Source organism: Diorhabda sublineata, chromosome 7 (genome assembly GCF_026230105.1).
Source record: "Diorhabda sublineata isolate icDioSubl1.1 chromosome 7, icDioSubl1.1, whole genome shotgun sequence".
In the NCBI taxonomy this organism is placed as follows: Eukaryota; Metazoa; Arthropoda; class Insecta; order Coleoptera; family Chrysomelidae; genus Diorhabda; species Diorhabda sublineata.
In genome coordinates this window covers 29,998,407-30,016,827 of record NC_079480.1, presented here as the reverse complement: position 1 = coordinate 30,016,827, position 18,421 = coordinate 29,998,407, and the positions used below count along the sequence as shown (strand labels likewise).

Here is an 18,421-nt window from a genome sequence, read left to right as displayed (position 1 = left end):
TTGAAGAACGATGTTTCCCGATACGGCGTAAATATTTTTTGTCACTTATTAAGTTTCTTGCAGTAATTATAAAACTGAATTGTGAAACGTTTATCATATCGAACTGAGGGCTGTGAAATATTTTTATTACAGTATGGCAGGTTCTTAGTTTGACGAAAAATGAACCAAGTGTTTCATCTATCGCCGCAGATCATAGAATTAATTTCAACGATACAAAAATCGAAGTATGGGAATTTGCTCAAGTGAGCTCGAACTGTTGATATAGAGAAAGAACATCAGTTTATCCCTCTCTATATATCTCTACTCTATTCTGATTTGTTTGCCATGATGTCGAAGTTTAGAGTAGGGGGAACCACAGATCACCTAAGCTTAGACGGATTGCGCCAATGTTATTTGCTATAACCAAATTGACGTCGATTGGGGGCGTGAACCTGAACTACTAATTACATATGAAACTTGATAATAAATAATATATATATATATATATATATATATATATATATATATATATATATATATATTCTCAATAGCTAATAAAATGTTACTTATTAAAAAATAAATATAGTTTAAAAAAACAAAAAAGCTATAGAACTCACACTTACAACAACATATTTCAAATATGAAAATGAAATATACAAACAAATTGATGGTTGTGCTATGGGGGCTATGGTATACGAAACCAACTTGGTCCTCAATATATTTAAACTTCAATTCGTATCATCCTATATCACAAAAAAGATCAGTGATAATAAATTTGGCTGATAGATCTATCCAACTATCAGATCCTGAATTTAGATGCTTAGCTATTCAAAAAGCAAAAACTGCATTGAATGAAAATACAGATACTAAAATCAATTTGAAAACAAAACAGAAACGAAACATCAAAATATATATTATATTATATTAGTATAAGTCATAAAGGACATAATACATTGTCCAACTATTTCACTAAATTAAAATCTAAAATACCAAAAAACAAAAGGAAGTAATATTATATATCAAGTGCTAATTGTGATGCTGTCTACATAGGGCAAACATCTCAGTATTTAGAAAATAGACTAAGATGTCATCAATACGATAAAAAAAATAGAACTGCATTAACGAACCATGAAATATCAAAAAAAACAAATTCAATTATAAAGATTCAAAAATTCTTGAAACGGAATCTAATACACGAAAAAGAGAATTTTTGGAGATGGTTCACATTCATAAGAACGAAAAAACTATAAATGATAAAAAAGATCTAAATAATTTAAGTAAAATTTATAGCTCTATTTTGTACATTCTAATAAAACTACAAATAATTTAAATGATTACTGCTATATATTTGAGATGTAGGGACCAAGGAAAAATTAATTTTTCTTATTAGGACAAAGTTCTAAGTTGATTTTATCCTTATTTTGATATTCATGATGAATGTGATCTATAGATCAATATAAATAAGCAAATTGTCAGTGTCCACGGTGCTCTCGATGGTAAGTACATTATCTTCAATTTCTTTTTAATGACTTATATTTTTTTGTTTCAGCTTTAATTGTCTTATGGAAATAGAAAAGATTGGGAAAGTGCATGAGTGAGCTTATTGGCGCGTACAAGTCAAACTTGTAGAGCAGTAAGGGATATAAGCACCTTCTTATTATAGAACAGATTCTTTCTCGTAAAAATAAAAAATCGTAATATAGTGATAGATTCATTGTAATTACAATAATATCAACCATTAAATACATTTAGTTTATTTTTATCGATATATCAAAACAAGTAAATAAACTTGTCATTGTCCCTTGAATGAATTGCCTATTCGATCAAATAACTTTCTTTTTCTTTCTTTTTGTATATTTGAAATTTATTTCTTTTGCAATGAAATGAAATCTAATAATGTCTATATATTTTTCAGAACTAACTTTTATTATATCCGATATACGATTTGTTTCAGGAAAGTTATCTAATTAATAGATTCGTAAACTAGGAAAAATATCAACACCTACACACCTCGTATAGAATTTGTTGTTTTTTGGAATCTTCTGATATTTTTCCTTCACATAAATTTAACTGATATTCTAATACTTTTATAAATATTAATCAAATCCCCCTTATTCTTAAGTGATCCTTATTCAAAGATGGGTTGAGTTTCATTATAGAACAAGCTATTAGTGGACCGATGACAGGTAAATGTATTAAAAGGTATTTTACTACAAATCTCTATATAAACAGAAATATTATTGGTAACTCAGATGTATTGGCAAAATCGGGCAATTCAAACTAACAATAATAATATAAATTATTAACAAAATTATTTGTCTTTTCTATTTATTCGATTGATGGTGGATAAACCTTTACAAGTATTAAAAGAAGAAGACTCTTAAAAGTGAACAAAATAGGTAGGTGTCTTCTTTAAGACACCCAATCAGCTTTTTCTGTAGCTTCAATCCAAACATTCGATCTTTTTTGGAAACTTTGATGCCTCCTATTTAGAACACTAAAATCGGAGAGTCACACTTGTCTCTGTCCCGAACATCAATGTAATCATAATACAAATTATTAGGTATAAATTGCATAAAAAACAAAAAATTTAGTAACTTCTAACGAGTACGACCCATACTATTTAGTAACTTTTCTGTGCTTTGAATAATGTAATAATTATTTCTAATTTAGACTTGAATGAAATCAAATTCAACATAGATTTTAACATTATTAAAATTGCCGCCACATTTTGATAAAAGCCCGCTTTAACCCCAGTAGGTGTTGGTGTGTTTTGTGAGATTAGTGACGCCTTAAATCGTGAGCGTTCTAAGTGGAATGTACTCATTAAATGAAGAAAAATATTCGTACTCACGCTCCATGTGAAATTATTAATAATTTAACGTAGAATTAAGCGGTTAGCCCTCGTAACTATACCACAGAAGTCTCATGGTTACACATAAGTACAAACCATACATGTAATACTTTTGGACGGTAGCTGTTCCGACTAAGGAATCCTATACCAACTGTCCATATAGGATTATTACATATATGGTATAAATGCAATATCACAAACCACCTATTTTCTAGACGTTTCACGTAGATGACCTAAGGTTGAATCAATCTTATATTAAAGTTCAGAGTCCTAGATAGATCTGTTAACATATCAAGTAGATATCAAGCTGGCGAATTTAACACAAAACTAGATAATTTAATGTTGATATACGTACAGTTTTTCTTGATTATTATTATCTTTAGTTTGTGCTCGGGTTTTGGTGTCTTTTTGATTGTGTATAGTGTTACTGTTCAATTTTTCTTTCTTCAAAATAACTATTGTGAAGAATTATCATATTACTTTTAAACCCCGATTTATCTATATTTCACTTGAGTAAGGAAATAAATACTCTGACTTTAATATTTTTATCTTAATACGATTACTACTAATAAATTTTCGAACTTATGATTTTTCATAATTGTATTCAAAATTTGTGGTATCATATCTTGAAAATATGCTATTTTGAGAAATATTATATATAAAAATATAAATTTGAAAGTTGATTAGTTCTGAGGTAGCAGTATGAACTACTTTCAAATGATTTATATTACGTGCCATTAATAAAATTTAAATTTGCCAGAATTTTATGAAGGATATCATATTAATAGTTCAGGTCCAAACCCCCCCAGTCGACAACAATTTGGTTAGAGCTAGGTTGTGATTGATCTATGGTTAGAACAAATAACATTGTCGTGACCCATCTTAATATAGGTGATCTGTGTGCAATGTAAAGCGAGTATTGATTGACAGATGACATCGCTTTAATTAAATCAGTAGCTACGTTGCTATAGGTACTATAAACTCCGCAATAACATTTACACTCAGGTATATAAGGCTTGATTACCAAGCGTATAACTATGATTTGAAAATGTAATTTGAATAAATGAGATTAGATTTAAATAATTGTATATTTCACATAACACGTCATTTAACTAGAAACCACGATGAAATACCCAGCAGCAGTTTTAGTTATAACTGTTTTAAGCATTTGTCTAGTTGCAACTAGCGGAAAAATAGTTAGAGCAAGACTAGAGGTAAGGTATTATTTGGTTTTATTTCGATTATGTATTTCAGCATCCTTTCATTTTTTAAATAGATCACTTTGTTGAAGTATACATTACCACATTTTAAGATAAAATTATAATAAAAAAAATTTAAATTTGTTTGGGTACAAAATAATTTGTTATGTTACAAACTTTCATATTTTACAGTGGCTATTACTCTTAAAACGATAATTCATTCTGTTCATATAGACATTTTCATGATTGATTCAATTAAAGATAAAAAAGAAACAAGAACATATTTAACATAAATACATTGATACATGATACAAATTGATCAAAACCAAATATCAAATGACGTGAACAAAAGATCATTCAATGAAAAAGGATCAATAAAAAAGAGTACAAAAAGGTATACAGACAAAACTTAAATTTGCAAAAGGTCAAAAAATGCATTTTATAGAAAATATATGAACCCAAAAAAGTATTAACAAATAACTAAATACAGGTAGAGCATCATGATTTTGGTTAAGTTAGAATGAGTAGGATCTTATTGTGTGGAGTAGTTTTGCAAGTAAAGTGATATATGATGTTAAACATTGTAGCAAAGTAGTAGTTTGATCAAACAAGAATAGGAAAAGAGAAAACTATTTGTGCCAATACACACCATCACTCTTTGTTTTAGAATTACATGCTAGGAAACATGAAACGATTGTACTTTTGAACACGAGCCACTAAAGTAGAGAGAAAATAGCACACATATAACTAGGGTTCACGCCAACATGGCGATATAGCGACAATTGTCGCCAAATCATCAAGAAATGTCGCCAAAATCATACACATCGACGACAAATTTGTCGCCCAAAATATTTTTAAAAAAACCTATATTTTATATTTACTGTGCTGTTTTTGCATAAAAGAATTTATATATGCCGTAAAAATATGTATAAAAGTGTGTGTAGCATGCATATATTAATTTTTTTACTTTTGTCTACCACGTTATATTTTTGGACCACTAAATCATAACTTAGGTGGTCCTTTTGGACCAGTTGGCTGGAGAACTGGTTGACCAGGTTACAGGGAAACCGCAGAAAACCTGTAACACCGACAACGTGTGTGTGGTAGGTTTTTATCTGACGAATATAAGAAAATTGTTAAGGTAGATTTCACAGAGGTTTTCCTATGTTGTTGTTAGCAGTCGGAAGGGCAGATAGGAAATTTCCTCTTGGACTTTGAGGCGAGGGGCCACACATTATAAAAACAGTAGTAACGTTTATTACCTAAGAATTACATAATCAAATCATCAGCAGTACCAAAAACAATGTTTAAGTTTGGAGATAAGCAAGATTTGATTAATTTGTTGCTATAACAAAGTTCTTGAATCATAAGTAGTGTATGATTAGAAAGCAATTCCTAATTTCACTTTCTATAATATAAACTATATTCAACTATTCTGCTATATGAACAAATTGAATTGTTGGTTTATCCATACAAATTCACAAAACAGTAGTAATGAAAGATTTCAATTATTTTCTTGAGAATTGTATGTATTTATTAACTTATTTTTCTATTTAAATCATCAGCAGGAACAAAATTCAGGTTTAAGAAAGATATGATTTGTTGCTATAAGAATAACAAGTATTGTAATTCTAGCTCACATATATTTGATTTCATTTTAGAGCTGTCCAGGGTGCTCCTTGAATCGACTTCTAGAAGTAAGGCAGTTTGCGTATGAAGATATAAAAAAATATAAAGACGTGGAATGGAAGAAAATATCTGGAGCAAAACCAGAACTTGTTTTTTTAAATGATCAAGATGAAGAAATTGAAAGAGTTCCATTAAGTACTCTAAATAGAAAAGAATGCAATGAGGTACTAACAAGTCGAGGTTTTACACAAGAGAAGAATGAAGAGCTTTGATTGGCACTGAAGGAAATTTCAACTTAAAAATGCTAATATTACAACATGAGACTAAAAATAGTTTTAGTTGCATTGTAATTTTCAATAAATATTTCATATATTTTCACAAACTTTTTTTGCAAATATTATTATATTAAATAAGAGAGCTGGACATTTTGTCAACCTTTTTTTGGAATTCAATACCAAAACTCGCTCTTTCCACACCGAGCACATAATGGTGAAAGCAGAAACGAAGTTGTATCTATATATTTTAAAAAGCCGATCATGGAAATTAACAAAGTTGTTTCCTTTTTTATATAGGACGATTGTCTACCAAACTTTACTAGTTTCAGCGCCATTCCTTCTTTCGCTTTTTCACAGTGTTTTGCAATTTAAATCATGGGTAAAAATATGGATATGTCTCTGAACCATTGGTTAGAGTGTGTTTAGAAAACTAAATTAGTGGAATAACTGCTAGTAATGTAACAAATAACATTTTTTGAACATTCGCGGATGCAAATGTTAATGTTCAGTTTTAGTTCAATTGTCTATGTTGTAACATTTTGAATATTCCTTTGTTCACGTATTGTGGCACAGTAGTCACTTCGGATTTATTTATTCTAACTTTCGAGTTTTTGAAGAAATTAATTTGTTATCGACCTCCCACTTCATTTGAGAAATTCAATAAAACCTCGAAATTGATTCGAATTCTTCTTCTACCTATCTAGACTTGTAGTGATTTTATTCTTTATATTTACTGGAAAATTTTTCTTTGCTCACAAAAATTTCAGATTTTTTTATGAATTTCCTTTTGTTTTAAGCAAATTTTGTGTGATAGTTTTCATATGAATTCGTATTTTCTATTTATTTGGGGAACAGAACGAATAGAATACAACAGATTCCTGTTTGGTTAAATTTTAAAAAATATAAATTCAGTTTTTTGATATGTTAGAGCATAAGCTCCTTTTGTTCAAATCTGTTCTTTCTACTCGTTCCTTTTTCCGTAATTTCCATAATTTCCAACTGTGTTTTCGTTCCCACCAATGTCTTGGTGGTAGCATTTAATATTTTAAGCTTTATTAAATTTGGCTTTTGCTTTTGAAAGTATTTTCACTTATGAAAAATGCAAAAGAATAATAAAGTGTTTGTTTGATTCTTATTTTCATTTTTTTTCAAGAAGATGATATGTAATATTGAAACTTGCGTAAGAACTGATGAAAATTTGTCCATATTGCATTACATATAGTATTCTTTTTGTCTCAGTGAAGTGAAGACAAAGTGGATTTTGATTTTATAAATCTATTAGCTTTAAAACTGTGCCATAAATTTTTGGTAAAAAAGTCAATAAAGTTTCTAACGCAACCACCATATTATTTTCCAGTATTTTTTTTTAGTATTTTTTCCAAACTAAATCATCACTTTCTTGCACATGTTTTCAATACATCTTACCTGTACAATCTAGATTCAGATTAAACTGTTTGAGGAGTTGTTTTGATTTTCCAGCCACTCTGCACTTATTCTTAGAAATATTTTATTTATAACTATATATCCTGCCCCCAAAATACATAGATTTCTTAGCTGACATGGTTATGAATCTTTTGGTTTCTCCATCAGGATTCCATCTGTCCAGTTTATTAAGGAGACCACAGTTGGGCTTTGGCCTAAAATATGGAATTGTTGCCACTTTTTTTGGTAAGGATGTCTGCTTTCTCAGTAATCCTGGTGGCCTGGTAGACATATTAGGGTTACTTTGCTTCACTTAGCGCTTTTACAGTTTGTTAACACTACTCTGCTATCTTATACGTGCACTCAATAGCCTTCAAGGCCGCTTGGCTACTAGGAAGAATATAAATGTATCAACAATTCTGCCTGTAAAATATTGAGTGCTTTTCCTAATGACTTTCCTTTATTGACCCATGATTGGAGAATAGTGATTACCACTTTCAATTGTGTTCTTCATGCAAAGAAATTGGTCCATTGCTGCTTTCTACCTATGTCAATTCTAAAATATTTTGGTGAACTGCCAGATTCCATAATTTGGCTTATGACCAGGTTAGCCTGCGGGCGGAAGGCAATTTTAGCAGCGCTTTAACGCTCTAGGCAAGTTGACCTAGCCTCTATGGTACCTGAAAAGATCAGCCTTTGATATTTGTCAGTTTTCGGTCATGAAACAAGCAATGCGTTTGAGATCACGGATTTGATAACCGTTTGGTACTCCTAGTATGCCATCTTAGGTTTAAGTCTCCTTGTTTTGCCCACGAGCTTGACACACGCCCATATAGCAGCAAGTGAGTGTTTTATCCAGGATAACTCTTGGAAATTTCCTTGAAAAGTAACAGTTAAGTTACAACAAGGGTGGAATCGCTTATAGTTGCCTTATTTATCATTGTAAACCCATTTAAAGTGGTTGGTTGAATGTTGCTCTTCATCATCCCGATTTTTAATTATATTTAGGGCCGTTTGCAGCCTGGCAGATATTATGCTTTCATGCTTGCCTCCTACTACCACTTAGATTATCGGTGTATCCTATTATCGGCGTAGGTTAGGACTGCGAATCTAGCGCTGTTAAGTCCACTTAGTCCACTACCAGTGACCCCCGTAAGGACGATAGGACTCTGATAGCCTTTCACTGTGGTTAGTGATGGCATTTTTGTTTATTAGTGCTGTTAACATCACCACGGTCCATTTGAAAATAGGGATTTCCACTCCATATCTTTCTTGCGCTCTCTTGATGGAGAGATTGGAGACTACTAGAGCAATATATTTGCTATTCATAGTATTTTCTTTGTCTTTAACATGGGAGGTTAATGTTTTACATGCCATGAATATAAGTTTATTGCCTTTTTAAAGAATATTGATGTTTCAACATTCAAAAAGATATTCACCCCGTGCATTGTTCAATCCGAGCTCGTGCATTGGCTGTTGATATATGCACTACCCTCCGTTGGCTCTGCCACAACAGATACAACTTTAAGTTTAGTTCTGTCGTGCTTGTTATCAAAAATCATTCTTCACCTCAACTTGGTGGAGGATTTCTTGTCAAATACCTTTAATTTTACTGGGTGGACCCAAATTATTTTCTATTGTGGGTACAATCTGTTGTTTCATGTTGCATTGGCTAACAAATTTCTTTAAGTTGACTAGGAATAGACAAATGTCTCTAAATAGACTAATAGACTAAATAGCTCTTGTTGGATTCTCTTGGTGATACCACATTGTATATTCTTTCTTTGGCTAAATTGGTGACAAATTCATGTAAATTTAGTAGAATCTTCTCTGTTTGCTAACCTATACCAGTAATACTTTTGACTTTTGCTTGGGGATCTCCTTCGGTATCTATTTTGGTTCGCTAGTAATTTATATATAGATCTGCGCGATCATGGATCTGATTCTTTACTTTGATTGGCTCGTATATCCACCAAATAAGATTTCTTTAAAAGGTTGTACAAGACATTGAGGTCGCAAAGTAGGAGTAGTTAGCGGCTCAATATCGGATAGAAATGGGTTTGACTTGTGGTTTCTTCCACTAGTGATAGGTAAGACATCAGGAATAGATGGAGTACTGTTCCGTGGAGCCCTGACATTCTTGGAGAGATTCTAGATTCTCTACCATGCCTTAATACTGAGCATGAAAAGGTATGGGTCTTGTTTCCTATTTCCTTTTTTTGTCTTCTATCTGAGTGATTTTTTGATACCATTTCAAATATGGAACTTCATGGAGTGGAAGTGACTAATACCCTAGGAATGTAATCCTTTGCTACTACTACACGGGAATTTACTAACAAACGGTACTATTTTCGAAACAGTACCTGAAATATACGAGAGAAAGTTAATATCCCGATATTTTTCCCTTTAAAGTGAACGTATAACAAATTTATGACGTATTAATCATAAGCCAGACGGAGAGGTTTCACCTTGTGTTAGTAGCGTTGTAGTAGTGTTGGAAATGGAAGCTATTTCTATCTCCGTTTGCGAGATTCGATCGGTGATAAAGTATTGCGCCAATTGAAGTTCATTATTAGTACCGCCAGGCTTGTAGGAACATCGCGATTAAGCAGCGTGTTATTGAGAGCTGTCGATTAACGATTACCGATATGACCAATCACAGTTCTAGTGCTGGCTATTTGTGACTAGGCGATGCTTTTTCTGACGCTAATATTACCAGATATAACCTCATTATTATCTTTGTAGATCCACTGCCGTCATTGCCGTTCTAGGATTCAAAGCTACCATTGCCTTTCTTGTAACCATTACCATTCCTGGCAATGGTGTCAGCAGTTCCCTTAGTGAACCATTGCTCGTCGAGAGTTGCTTTAACAGACTGTTATTTCTTTTTCTACCTAGATCCAGTTTCTATAGCCGTGTGTGTGTTGCTTAACTTTAGTTTTTTATTACCTTCTTCGATATTATATAAAATAACATAATTAGCAATTTATTTGGCTTATCTAGATTATCCGTTAGTCTTCATCAACCTACTGAATAAAAACAGGGTTGTGTACAACTGACTCATTTTCAAAATAATCGTAAAGGGAAGTTTATTCAAAAATTACAGAATAGTGAATAGATACCTTCAGGTTATAAAACATGAAAAAATGTTTGCTGAAACTATTCTAATTTTGAACCACTATTTTTGTTATTGTACTGGACTAGAAGCACAAAATTTAAGTAATATTAGAAAAAACATTTCCTTTAGCTTGAAAATCAAACAGTTGTTGATTTACACTGCCTATAATAGCATACTTTGTATTTTGTATACACATATCGTATACAAATATTGCTTTAACATTTATTCAGGGCGATTCAATCAAAGAAAATTACATACCCAGAAAATTTCCCGATTAAGGTCGGTTTTCCCACGACATCAAAGATTCGATGTGCGGGAGCAATGCGCCTGAACAACGTTGAACTGCCTTTCTGTCATCCTATGAAATTTCCAGTTCGCGAAATTAACTCCAGACGAGGGAGCGTATTGTTTTTAGCGAGGGTGAAAAATCGGTGTTAAAACTTGTATGTAATTGACGTAGTTTTGATGTTTTTGAGTTTATTTTGTGTTTAGAGGAAGTATTCCATAAAATTGGTAAGCATTTGTTTCAATACATTTGATTTGTTATACGTTTATGTTGTTTACAATATTTCTATTTCCTTCTGAAATAACCTTAATGTGGAAGTAGTTACATATTTATCAATCTCGTTTTTAAATTATTAATTTTATCTAATTTAAAAACTCTTACATGCAAATATGATGTTTAAGATCTCTACATCCTATTGATTCTAATATTTTAACATTGAAAAATCAAGCGATATATTCAAAGGAAATCTTTGCCAACTAGGTAATGTGTTTGTTGTGGGTTTGTGGCACAAAAATTCCAAAATATACTTTGTTTAACTTATATTCCGTATTCTGAGCAGCTTTCGAATACCTATGTATTCATCGTCGGAGACTGAAAGTCTGACTAAAATATAGTATTAACATTGTATATATAAAAATTTACAAACACTACTTAATAATTACAAACATTAATTAATAGAGAATTGCGGGATTAAAATTTGGCTGTAAAGTCTTATATACATGGTATACAAAGAACAGCTTTCAAAATGACAAATATACAAAGTTTGTTTCAATTTTTATAATTTTATTTGATAGTGAAATCCGTTCAATTATATAGGCTTTTTGAATCAATTTTTAATTGATACACTGACCATCTTGAGCAATATATGTTATTATAATAAAAGTGTTCTGAAACTGAACATCTTTCGGGATACAATTTTTTTGGCACTTTCGTGTGATGTAATCCCAATTTTTAAGCGATGTATCTTTTGTCACAATTTAAACCAGAAACTATATTAGTCATTTTATTGGCTGGTGTTATATCTTTAATTTTACTACAACTATATTATCACGTGAAGAATCCGGAAAGGCTGCTCATCTTATGTCAAAGTCACTGCCAGCTCAAAGTTTGGACAACGTTCTATTGCAGGATGTGGGCCTATTTCCGCAAACACATATTTAAAAATACGACAAAAGTTCAAAAATGCTGACTGCAGATTCCTTAATCTGTAATAAGTATTAATTCACCATGAATAAACACAAATACCATCAAAGGTTTTTTCAATGTGAAAAGATATGACATGTCATAGTGTTCCATTTAAACATATTATTGTTTCATTTTACTTGTGCCTAAATGAGTCTCATGAATTTTGTCCAAGATTGCCTGTTGTAGAGATTTCGGAACGACAATATACCATCTTCAACAGTGTATTTATGTGCCAAGGTTGGATCGATTTCGATTTCAGTAATTATCTTTGAAATTTTTCTCTATCAGAAAATGAGAGAATTGTCGCCTGATAAACCGGAGCTCTGAAAAAACAAGATATGTTGCGTACGTCAAAAGTCTATCGGCAGTCATATCAGGAAGTTTACCATTAGGACTGATGATTTTGTTCAATGGTGTGTTGACAGTTTCGATTTTGAAATTTCTACCAAATAAGTAGTTGAAATAATGGCCAACTGCAAAAACGACAGCAAGAGCTTCTCTGTGTAATTGAGGGTAATTCTGCTCTGTTGGGGTAAGTGCCTTTCGTTGAAATAATTAGACTGTGGAGTCTTTTTTTATCTTTTATTTAACTCAAAATGCTTTTATCTAACACATTATATCTGGAACAACCCTAACCTCTCCTAATTTATTCTTATTTATTCTTAAGGCTACAGAGAAAAAACAAGTTATGCTACCCTACAATAAATTAATCTTAAGGCCTGTTTACACAGATTTACAGTGCCCTTAAGGCATAAGCATTGGAGCGTAAATTACCGTCTATTTCATGTGATAAGACCCTAGTGACCCGTACAGGGCTCGCGTCGCAAGACAAAACTAAAGGTAAGGTTGGATCTTATGGCGTCCGTACTCGGTCGCTAGCCAATTCGTTTTTCAGCTTGACGAATGCAGCAGTCCAAAAGAATTTGACATTTTTCTTAAAGAGGTGATGTATAGGGGAGGCTATAGTCGAGTGATTAGATATAAAATGAGTATACTATGTGATCATGCCTAGAAATGTTTGAACATCGTCTTTGGAAGCAGATCTAGGCATATCAGCTATAGCCCGAACCTTTTCAGGGCTTTTAGAAATCTTGTTGTGCTCAATACCCAAGGTATTGGGTATTTACGATTTTTTCCTGGAATAGTATGCATTTTTGTTTGTTTTGTTGAAGGCCATTTTGTAATCAACACTAAGCCGTACATTTCCGTCTGGCTTTGGTATCACCACCAAAGGTGAACCCCAATGACTTTTGTCAACTTTCGATATTATACCTTGAGCTTCTAAGACATCCAATTCTTTTTCCACTGTTTCTCGTAGAGCATAGGGTACCTCTCGTGACTTGAAAAATATTGTCTTGGCTTCTTCCTGTGAGAGCAGTGATATCTTGACATCAAAAACACAGCCAATACGTTCATCGAAAATTGAGGGTACTTCATAGCAAGATCTTTGATGGTGTCGACGTGGTCGACTTGAAAAATCTGTATATGCGAAGACTTGTGTTTGTCAAGGTCGTTGAAGTTGATTTGTAAATGGCGGATTCAGGTTCGACCGAGAAGAGCGTCGAATTCCTCTGGAACCACGTAGAGTTCTTCCTTGGAACACCTCTCTTGGTATTCTACTTGAACTTTTCCAACCGTAACGAAAACGTTACTCTTGAAAGATAGAAATGCTACAATTGACATTTTGAATTCATTTGAAAAGTTCAGTTTATGATACTGGTCACGGGGTATGAGGTAAACCCTGTTCCAGAATAGACTTCAAACTTCAAATAAACTGTGACCATATACTATTCAGAATCAGTAGTACGGAAGCTTTTGTGTTGAAAAACGTCAATGGTTTGATGGCAATCATATTTTCCGAGGGGGTCATCGAAGTCATCATTCTCAACGAAATGTGTCTTTGAATTTGGAATCATTTTTCTGATTTTTGAGAAGTGTTTGAATGCAAACTTTGACAATTGACCTTTACGGCTACATGCCGAACATTTTAAGCTAGATTTTTTGGTGTGCCATTCGCTGGTAGAGTGAGAGATAACACACCGCAGGCAAAGGTTGGAGATCCAAGAGTGATTTTGACTGGTTTTGCTTAGATAGAGTGTCTCGGTGACGGAATCCATCTCAAGTGCGTGACCTTGACGTGAGGTGTGATTTAGAGTGGTACTTAGAACCTTGTGCAATCCTTCAGTTGACCCGACCTACTATCTAATTTCGAAACTTCCAATGCCTGTGATTTAGCGACAATACCAGAAAACGTTTGCAAGCCGACTGTAAAATCGAATTGTCTTTGATTCCCCTGATAAATTGAGTACGGAGAAATATGTTCAAACTTGAAGTGACGCGTGTGCATTCACATGTAGATTGAAATCGACAGTCAATTGCAAGTCGGCGTAATTTGGTTACAGCCACCATAAACTTTTCTTAGGGTACAAAAATTTCTCAAATTCTTTGACCAATGACGTATAGTCAAGATCAGCAGGTATTTTGGACGAAATTTGAGGGTTGAGAAGGTCATAAGTCGAAGGACCTACAGAATTCAGAAGCAACTGTGGACACATTTCAGGCTTGGTTGAAATATTCTTCATTTTCGTGTAATTAAGGATAAACAGATACTACAATCAATAAAAAAAACATCAAAACATAAAACATTTTTACTCACCATATGTACAAGGACTCTCCCAACAAATATTGAATTATTTCAATAAATATGATATTAGTATAACTCATAAAGGACATAATACATTATCCAAATATTTCACTGAATCAAAATCTACAACACCAAAAAACAAAAGAAGAAATATTATATATCAAGTGGCTTGTACTAATTGTGACGCTGTTTACATAGGGCAGACATCTCAGTATTTAGAAAATAGACTAAGAGGTCATCAATACGATAAAAAACAATAGACCTGCATTAACGAACCATGAAATATAAAAAAAACATGATTTCAATTATAAAGAATCAAAAATTCTTGGAACGGCATCTAATACACGAAAAAGAGAGTTTTTAGTAACGGTTCACATTCATACAGAATGAAAAAGCTATAAATGATAAAAAAGACCTAAAAGTTAAATTTATAGCTTTCTTTTGTAAATTCTAATAAAACTGTAAATAATTTGATTGACTACTGCTATATATTTGAGATGTAAATTAATTTTTCTTATTAGAACAAAATTCTAGTTTGATTTTATTCTTATTTTGATATTCATGATGAAGGTGATCTATAGATCAATATAAAATAAGCAAATTGTCAGTGTCAATATCATATTTTGATAAAGACTCAAAGAGAAGTCGACACGTCAATTTTATCTCTTTCAAAAGTCTTTCTTCATTTTAGATTATAGATTTGATATACAGTGCTTTTCAGATAAAAGTATCCACCTTTAATAACTTTTGTAATACTGGTATTTAGAAAAGATCCAAAAACACGTCAATTTATGTTGGAAGGGGCAAGCATTATGGCTTATTTAAACTTACTGGAAAAGCCACCCCCTCACCCCTAGCAGCATCCCCTTTATTTTTTTAAATTACTTTTCATATTTTTTATGTAAAATTTGGATATTCCTCTTTGAGCTGATTTCAAAAATGTATAATACTTGTAGGTTAAAGTGGTTAGTTTATGAGATAAACAATTTTTCTTTTAAGAGCACAAATTTTACTTATTATTTAATTTCACCTTATTTGCCTGTACTAAAATGGGTTGTACAACAGTTCAAACTCTTTAATTTTTTTAACTGTGCTATTTATTCTACTTAAAAAATCCAAACAACAAAAAACTCTACTTTTTATTAAAGTTTGACATTGTCAACTAGAATTTGTAGTCACTATTGATAGTGTAATTTGATACATTATTTATTTTGTTTCTCTGAAATGGTTTACTCTTTGTAAGAAAGAATTGAAATTGTAGGTTTATACTACGAAAATAATAATTGTGCAAGAGCTGCTGCTAGAATATTTAACGAATTACATGACGGAAGACATGCAACTCATAAGTATGTAATTCAACTGATGGAGAAATTTACCACAACAGGGTCTGTTTGCAATAAAGTGCATAAGCGAGAGGGATTCGTAAATAACGAAGCAATCCAAGTGGCAATTTTAGGGCAAGTCAGCTTAGAGGCTCAACAACCCCAATCGTTGTCAACAATAAGTAGAGCGATCGGTGTTTCATCTTCTACAGTTTTCCGAGTTCTACATAAATTCAAGTACCACCCATACAAAGTTAAGTTGGTGCACGAGTTGAATGAAGATGATTTTGATCGTCGTCTAGAGTTTTGCGAATCAATGACGCAAATTATTAATAACAATCCACAATTGTTAAACAATATTTGCTTTTCTGATGAATGCTCATGGTCATTAAATGGCTTAGTAAGTAGGCATAATTGTAGATATTGGGCTGAAAGTGATCCACATATTATGCGTGAATTCCATACACAACATCCCCAAAAGTTAAACGTTTGGTGTGGTATCCTAGGTGACCACATTGTCGGACCTTTCTTCATCAACGGAAATTTAAATGGTGAATCATATCTTGAGTTACTCAGGGAAGGGGTTGACCCACGTATTACAACAATAATAGAAAATGATGAAAACCTTTCCGATGATTTACTGGTATTTCAACAAGACGGAGCTCCCCCACACTATGCTATGCCTGTCCGACAATTTTTAAACGAAACATTCCCCGCTCGTTGGATAGGTAGAAGGGGGCAGATGATGGAGTGGCCACCTAGGTCACCGGATTTAACACCCCTAGACTTCTTTTTATGGGGGTATTTAAAAACAAAAGTTTATGCTACCCAACCAGAATCTCTGGATGATTTACGAGAGAGGATAGAAAATGAATGTCGACAATTAATCCAGCCGTATTGAGCAATGTCAGAGAGGCATTTCAAAATAGATTATACCATTGTATGGAAGTGAATGGTACTCATTTTGAACACTTATTGTAACTTCATAATAAATAGCACAGTTAAAAAGATTAAAGAGTTTGAACTGTTGTACAACCCATTTTAGTACAGGCAAATAAGGTGAAATTAAATAATAAGTAAAATTTGTGCTCTTAAAAGAAAAATTGTTTATCTCATAAACTAACCACTTTAACCTACAAGTATTATACATTTTTGAAATCAGCTCAAAGAGGAGTATCCAAATTTTACATAAAAAATATGAAAAGTAATTTAAAAAAATAAAGGGGATGCTGCTAGGGGTGAGGGGGTGGCTTTTCCAGTAAGTTTAAATAAGCCATAATGCTTGCCCCTTCCAACATAAATTGACGTGTTTTTGGATTTTTTCTAAATACCAGTATTACAAAAGTTATTAAAGGTGGATACTTTTATCTGAAAAGCACTGTATATATATACTTGTGGAAGTTCAAAATTCCCTAATATTGACCTAGTTTTTATATTTATAGAAAAATTCATAAAATTTTTAAAAAATACGCATTACTCGAAAGCACACATTATTCATGAAAATAGGACAAAAGCGTTTCCCCTTTTAAGATTAATGAGCTGAAGGTTTCTACAGTGTAAACTAAAAGCGATCTCTGAAACTGGAGCACGACTTTGTTTCCTTTTATTTTCAAGTCAGGCATTCCACTTGATGTGCAAATAGAGAAATACTGAAATGTTCGAGGACATTTTTATATTTTTAATATAAGATATCTAATGTCGGCAAATTCTAAATGTACGCGGTATATGGCATTAGTTGAACTAATTGATTCCTGTTAGTTTTATTTATTGATAAAACATTAGAGGAAAACTCAAGTCTGGGAAAATGAACGTTTTTCATTTGAAAAGCTGTTCAAATGAATTTCATTTCATACTTAACACAAAAACGCTGACAGAGTTACATTCGCCGCAGATTGAGGAAACTTAAAAGCTCAGGAGAAACATTATACTTTCTGAGAAATTGTTACTTAACAATATATGTAAATAAATCTTACTTTCTTGTAATTTCATTTAATATAATTCATTTTCTGTTCAGATCTCTAACAATAAACTTGTAATTGCTTGAATAAATATATTTTTTAAAAACGATTTTTTCGTTAAGAAAACCAAAATTACAGCAACAAATCATTATGTAATTTTTTCGTAACATGTAAACATACATACAATAATATTTTTTATTATGAATAATATTCTATGATTCACTGACTTCCACAATACGTGCCAATTGTGGTTCTGGAATTCAATGTAACATAACAAGTCACGGTTCTATCACTACCAATCCAATCAACTGGAAGAAAGAGGGTGGTTGTGGGGGGCGAAATTTTCAAAACCTATATTTCTGTCCTTTTCTAACGCGAGAGGACTCAAATATCTCAAAATTTTTGGAATGGTCTAGAAAGTTCTAATATGTGTTCAGATGTTATAATCGATTAAGAATATTCTAAAAATTTCTGGAATGATCTGGAAAGTTACAAAATTAATGCAATTTATTATGATCGATTTAGATTGTTCCAGACAGTTCTAGAACAA

At 32.2% G+C, this 18,421-nt stretch overlaps 2 protein-coding genes across 2 annotated transcripts in view; both read left to right on the top strand.

Moving 5' to 3' along the window:
• The first annotated feature begins 3,766 nt into the window (after positions 1-3,766).
• On the top strand, positions 3,767-7,065 carry LOC130446577 (selenoprotein M-like). The gene is made up of 2 exons (XM_056782929.1): positions 3,767-4,047; positions 5,694-7,065. Exons 1-2 carry the CDS (start codon positions 3,958-3,960, stop codon positions 5,931-5,933), a joined length of 330 nt encoding a protein of 109 aa, XP_056638907.1. The 5' UTR covers positions 3,767-3,957; the 3' UTR covers positions 5,934-7,065.
• Positions 7,066-10,846: 3,781 nt separating this feature from the next.
• Positions 10,847-18,421, top strand: part of LOC130447078 (uncharacterized) — a 450,284-nt gene continuing 442,709 nt past the window's right edge. Inside the window, exon 1 of the mRNA XM_056783735.1 lies at positions 10,847-10,989. The gene's annotated coding sequence lies outside the window, so the exon portion shown is untranslated. The remainder of the gene's footprint in view (positions 10,990-18,421) is intronic.

Coding starts and splice junctions, on each gene's coding strand:
- LOC130446577 (XM_056782929.1), top strand. CDS start 3,958: ATGAAATACCCAGCAGCAGTTTTAGTTATAACTGTTTTAAGCATTTGT. Junction 4,048..5,693: donor TAGTTAGAGCAAGACTAGAG/GTAAGGTATTAT, acceptor ATTTCATTTTAG/AGCTGTCCAGGGTGCTCCTT.